The sequence below is a fragment of the Schistocerca serialis genome, chromosome 4 (assembly GCF_023864345.2).
Source record: "Schistocerca serialis cubense isolate TAMUIC-IGC-003099 chromosome 4, iqSchSeri2.2, whole genome shotgun sequence".
Taxonomy (NCBI): Eukaryota; Metazoa; Arthropoda; class Insecta; order Orthoptera; family Acrididae; genus Schistocerca; species Schistocerca serialis.
In genome coordinates, this window is record NC_064641.1 from 284173214 (window position 1) to 284179810 (window position 6597).

At 39.0% G+C, this 6597-nt stretch overlaps 1 protein-coding gene across 1 annotated transcript in view; it reads left to right on the forward strand.

Annotated features, from left to right (window-relative positions):
- The window catches only part of LOC126473873 (probable serine hydrolase), a 54312-nt gene extending 47938 nt beyond the window's left edge, over positions 1-6374 (forward strand). The window contains exon 3 of the mRNA XM_050101204.1: positions 4343-6374. Coding sequence (XP_049957161.1) covers positions 4343-5184 — 842 coding nt within the window. The 3' untranslated portion in view covers positions 5185-6374. The remainder of the gene's footprint in view (positions 1-4342) is intronic.
- The last annotated feature ends 223 nt before the right edge of the window (positions 6375-6597 follow it).

The following is a 6597-nucleotide window of genomic DNA, read 5'->3' on the forward strand; positions in this document are numbered from 1 at the left end:
GACACTGAACTTATTACAGTGAACAGAGACGTCAATGAACGAACGGAAAGATAATAACTTTGCAAAAATTAAAAAAGTAAACTTTTCACTCGAGGGAAGACTTGAACCAAGGACCTCTCGCTCCGCAACTGCTCACACTAACCACGGGACCACGGCGCTCCTGAGCTCACACTCTCCTTAATGTTGCCTGTCTTGCACATGGACTACTCAGTTTGTATATTTTGCTTATTTTTTTCATCGTTCCACACAAGTTCTTCCTGTTTTCTCGATTGATCTGTGTTCAGTTTTTCAAGGCCTATCCACTGTGTCAACTTATAACTAAATCTGAGGGGGGTGCGATGGGGAGGTTCCCTTGTCAGAAACATTCTAACATATAGATTGTGACACGAAAGGAAAAAATCACAGTCTAATTCTACACATGTCTAACAAAATCTCTAGTCCTACATGTCCTGCCTCTTCTTTTAAGAAAACCAATCTATTTGCTGGCCTTAAATAGCTGTGCACTATTTTTAACAATAATGGAAATTCCTGGAGGGGAAAATGCATAAAATAACGGAAAGTCAACCACTCACTTTTAGCAGACCGATGTGGGAGTACAGAAATACATAACAGAGAGCAGTGTTCACACTAGCTTTCGAGCTCTAGTTTTTCGCTAGTAAAAGTACACACACACACACACACACACACACACACACACACACACACACACAGTTGTGATAGACTGATTATTGACTACCAATTATAAGGTACAGTTGCCTGGACAGATGGAGGGTTAGCTAAGACACAAAAAGTGCGGAGGGGGGGGGGGGCACCTAGAGGGATAGTGTGATTCAGGTCTTTTGACAGATGATGGCTCCACAACAAGTCAAAGAGAGTTCAAAGTGTAGAGCATATAAGTAATTAAGAGAGGGGGAGAAGGGAGGGGAATTTGGCAATGAAGAGGGAGGGAGGGGAGGGGAGGGAGGGAGGGAGAGAGAGTGGGTGTGTGTGGGCGTGTGGGCGTGTGGGCGGGCGCACTTGGAGGAGGGGAAGTGTTAGTAGATGATCTGGGGGGGGGGGGGGGGGCAGGCAACACTGGTGTGAACAAAAGAGAGAAGGGAAAGCATAAAGGTGAAGCGGTGTGAAACAGGTTAGTGGAGGTTTAGGTCAAGAGGATTGAGGCAGTGGAGGAGATGCTGAAGAGATAGTTCCTTCCTGCATACTTGATAGAAAGGAGTAACCAAAGGGCCATGTAGTGAAGCAGCTGTTGAAGTCATTTGTGTAGTGGGGTGCAGCATGTTCAGCAACTGGATGGTCAAGTTTGTGATTTGCCACAGTTTGGATGTGTGCATTCATCCACATAGACAGTGGTTAGTTGTCACACCCACATATAATACTGTACAGTGATTGTAGCATAGCTGATGTATAATGCAGCTGCTTTCACACATGGTCCTGCCTTTTGTTGGATAGGAGATGCCTGTAGCTAGACTGTGGTTGGATGAGCTAGATAGGATACCATCTGTCAGTAATGGCTCTGGTAAGATTACTGGTACATTGCAGCATTCCTGCTTTCCACTGGAGATGGGGCATTTGCAGATGGCGAAGCTTTAAGAAAGATACTTTTTGAGATGGAACAACAGCTGTCAAATTGAAAGTACTTTGGTGAACAGAGGTATTTGTAAAGCCTTCTGAGAAGTGGAGATCTACATCTATGAAGATGGTTCTTTGAGTTGAGAAGGACCAGATGAAGCGGATAAGGGAGAAGGTGTTGAGGTTATGGAGGAAAAAGCAAAGGTTGTCACTGCTATGATTCCAGATCATCAAAATGTCATCACTGAATCTCAACCAGACAAGGGGTTTTAGGTGTTTACTTGATAGGAAGGATTCCTCCAGATGGCCCATAAATAAGTTCACATAGGATGGTGCCATGTGAGTACCCAAGGCAGTAATATAGATTTGGCTTTCAAAAGTGAAATAACTGTGGGTCAGAATCTGTTTGGCTGGGAGGATTAGGAAGGAGGTGGTGGGTTTGGTATCAGGAGGATGTTGGGAAGGGTTGTGTTCCTTGGCTGCATGGGCATGGGGGATGTTGATGTACGAGGGTTATTCCAAAAGTAAGGTCCGATTGATTGCCAAATTGAAACCACAGTGAACATCAGAAATGTTTTACTTGTAACAATTAGCTACACCTTTCAGCTACTTCTCTACGTAGTCGCCGTTCTGACTTAGACTTTTGTCATAGCGTTGTACCAACTTTTCAATAGCCTCATCATAGAAGGCAGCCGCCAGTGCTTTCCGCCAATTCTCCACGCTGGCCTACACCTCGTTGTCTGTGTCAAAATGTTGTCTTCAAAGACAGCGGTTCATGTGACCAGAGATGAAACTCAGGGGGAGACAATTGCGGACTGTATTGTGGGTAATCTAACATTTCCATTTGAAAACGATGCAGGAGCATCTTCATTGCCCCTGCAGAATGCGGCTGAGAATTGTCGTGAAGACGAAACAGCACGACAGTTATGTAATGTTGGCTGCATAGCTTCAGGCGAAATTTCTCACCAGGCCCTCGTACTTGGTGGCAGACACTATTTTCTAGACATCTTTACGCACTCACTGCGAGCTCAGAAATGAGAAGAGCGACGTGATGCTAACAGGGGTTATACTAGAGACACTACCCAACACATCTGTGCAAAGCTTTATCGGATTTTCATAGTCGTTTCCATTTCGCGACCGATCGGACCTTACTTTTGGAATAACCCTCGTATTAAGAATGTCACATCCAAGGTGACCAACAAGGGATCTGGTGGTAATGGGATAGGAACTGCAGAAAGTCGATGAAGGAAGTGAGCAGCATCTGAAATGTAGGAAAATGTTCTCATGGAAATATGCCTTTGGGTGGTTGTGTGGGTGTAAGTGTGTACTTTTACTAGAGAAACAGCAAGAGCTGTTTTCTGTTGAATGTTTCTGAGCGCTATGCATTGGTCCACTATGAGTGAGTGGTTGTCTTTCCCTTATTTCACATGTTCCTGACAACCATCATGCATCAAGATAAGAAATCCTAGAAGCAAAGATATTCATAACTGAAGTTTTGAAAATAGGTTGACAAAAAATTTCATAGGTGATGGTTCCTAATTGCTGCAGTTATTTGGGTTTGTAATAAAATTGTGCTTGTTCTGTCGTATTATTATACAGGTATGTTAATAGTGATGTATGAAGCTATGTACTTTGTTCTGAAGAAGTGTTGAGCAACAATTAGGAGTCTAGAGTTTTATCTGAGTAATTCTGTCCATATACATACAGTCCAGAGCTACGCACCAGAGAGAGATATTTTATTAATGCAGCGTGCTAGTAGGACCTGTAGGTATTAATGTCAACAGGTCTATGACAGACTTTCGTGCAGTGACTCTTCCATGATTCAAGTGAGGATGTTTAAACAATGTGAATAGTTTTCTTCAGACTACTAAAAGAAACCAAAGGACATTTCATATACATCAGATTACATTCTGAAAACCTCTTTTAAGCATTAAGACTGTCAACAAATAAGAAACAACCATTTAAGCATAAAAGCCTCTGGAAATAAAATACATAATATTACAGTTAAGACAACCAACTGTATGTTCCAATTTATTAGCAGGAGGCATTCAGAAACTGATTAGCTCATCCTTGTTCAGGTAATGATTGCTTAAGTAAGATCGAGGTCAGATAATTTATGTTGTACAAAGTACAGGAAAAAGGAACTATAAATAATTAAAATAAATAAATAAAGTAAGAGAAGAAAATATTCAGTACACATTCCTGTTTGATTGACTTGTATGTAGGTATCTGACAGGTCATTCTGTTGGATATTTCCCAGGTGGCTATAACTCTGTTCTTCAGCAAAATAATTCAGTGATATGCGGTGTCGATGTTAAGTTTTCTCCAGTAAGTCACTATTCAATGGTATACATTTAACACTTGACCAGAAGCTAATAATTGTGTTTTTCGTTGACTACAACAGATACTTTCTTTAGAAGCTTGATTTGCATATGATTTTGCAGATTGATCACTTTTTAGCAATTTATTATTAGCATCAAAAATAAATCTCAGTGAGAATTTCAGCAGTATCTTTTTTTATTATTAAATCTTATTTTCATAACACAAAGTGGGAACACACTTGCTGTTAATCCCCGATTATATTATTATGGTACAAGAAGCAATCATTTCTGTGCACAGTATTGCTGAAACATAGGCTATTGTATTTTCACAATATTATTCATATAATAACAACAGATTGTGTTTTTACTCCACTGTCATGGTAAAATTGCAACACAAACCATTAGTAAGTTACAATATTTTGCAGACTACTTCAGTATTTGTTTTTTGACAGGTAAGTGGTGGGGACGGACGGATATCCAGCCAGTAATTGCTTTGCATGGATATGAGGATAATGCTGGGACTTTTGATCCTTTAGTTCCTCATTTAAATGTGGATGGACTTTTGGCTATTGACTTTCCTGGACATGGACATTCATCCCATTTCCCAGTTGGAAAATTTTATCAGTTTGTGGATGCTGTGTTAACACTACGTTTGATTACAAGGCATTTCAAGTGGAATAAGGTATCACTCATTGGACACTCTTTTGGCAGTGCGACAAGTTTAGCGTATGCTGCAACATATCCTGAAGAAGTAGACAAATATGTTAGCATTGAATGTGCCAGGACAATGTTGGCTGTGAGGCCAGTAGTTGATGTTAAAGCTTATCAGTTTGCTGACTGGATCATATCTGTCGAAGACAAAATGGAAAAAAATAAGCCCCCAAGTTACACTTATGAGGAAATACTGAAACGTCTTTATGAAGGTAGTGAAAAATCACCAACAATAGACTCGTGTAAAATATTGCTTCGGAGGGGAGCAGTTCGTGTGCCTCATGGTGATGAAGACAGGTATTACTTCTCACGGGACCCACGGCTGAGGATCCATGTCTGGGGCCGTCTCTCATTTGATGCTATTGTTAGCTTAGCTCAGAATGTGAAATGCTCCAACCTTAGCATAAGAGGTAATCAAGGTTCTATTGTTGGTATACATGAGGAAGTGTACATGAAGACTGTAGAGATGATGAAGAAGAATGGCAGCAGAGTGGATCATTATAATGTGGATGGCACTCATCATCTGCATCTAAATAATCCAGAGAGGATATCACATCTCATTAACAAGTTCCTGTTATCATGACAATAGTTGTATCTACTGAACTAAGGTAAAGATACAGACTGGGAAGAAAAGTGGTGTGACAGAGACAGGATTTTGGATTTGGTTGTATAATCAAATGAATTGGTAATGCTTTTTATTAATGGCTTATTTAAGCTGGGTCTTCTGTTGGGGAATACACACTAGTCATATAATAATTTTTTTTTCCTAATTTGGGGCCACAGTCAATTTCTTTAAAGTCAGTACCGCCATTAGACTGTCGTTTATTTACAGTGTTCCATTTACACTTACACAATCATGATTTCGGCTGCGAAGTGCCATTATCAAGTGCTTTAAGTGTTATAAATTTCCTAAGATGGCATACTGTCATAGTGTATTTTAATACAACAGTATGCCATCTTAGGCAATTTATAACACTTAAAACACTTGATAATGGCACTTTGAAGCTGAAATCATTATTATGTAAGTGTAAATGTAACACTGTAAATAAACAACAGTATAATGGTGGTACTGACTTTAAAGAAACGCTAGTCATACTTAGAATGTGCATATGTATCAATTTTAATGAATACTCACTGGATGCCTGCTGGAAACTTCACTACAGCCTTATAGTTTTACCCTCTAGTTTAACTGTGTTATTCCATAGATCTCATTCATAATGTCTGGTCCATATGAAAAGTTTCACATCACTACTTAAGAAATCTTCCTGTGTTCTAACCCTCACAAAGATTCTTCTTCTCTAATAGACACACATATAGCACATTGTGATCCTCCAGATGCTGTGTAGCAGCTGAATGCAACACACAAACTTGTCTGTTGTGGTCTCCTTCTCCTCTTCCTCGGATCTATGTAAAAATGTTAATGTATAGAGAGCACATATTTTGGCATTATGAGCTTTTTTATGTATCTGATTCATGTATTGCTTCTGTCACTGAAATTATATTAATGGTCCAAATAATACTATGAGATAGATATCACCGGTCATCATGTCTGTGATAAAGACAGATTTATCCTATTGTTACGTAGAGTAACAGCAGTTCCATAAGATGTTTTGGATTAAAGTATTTTTGTTTTTTATATATAGTCTATTCTATGTTGTTCTGAAGAGTTGAAAGTTGCACAAACATAATCTTGAAGTTGAAGCAGATTGACATAGGTGGATTTTAATCAAATGTGGTGCATTATTCAGTTATTAAAGCAAACTTTCAAACTGTTGCAACTGTTTTGACATTATACTCCCTGAATACTGATTCTATCCTTGTCTTAAGTTCTATAGAAAAATGTATATATTATACTTTTAACAATATTTTAATGGAAACTAGCAATCATGTAAATATCAATGAAACATATGTCATTGAATCACAGTTAAAAAATAATCCTGTACCATTTCCAGTTTTATTTATACTTTTCAGCAAGTTCATTATTATATTCACTATA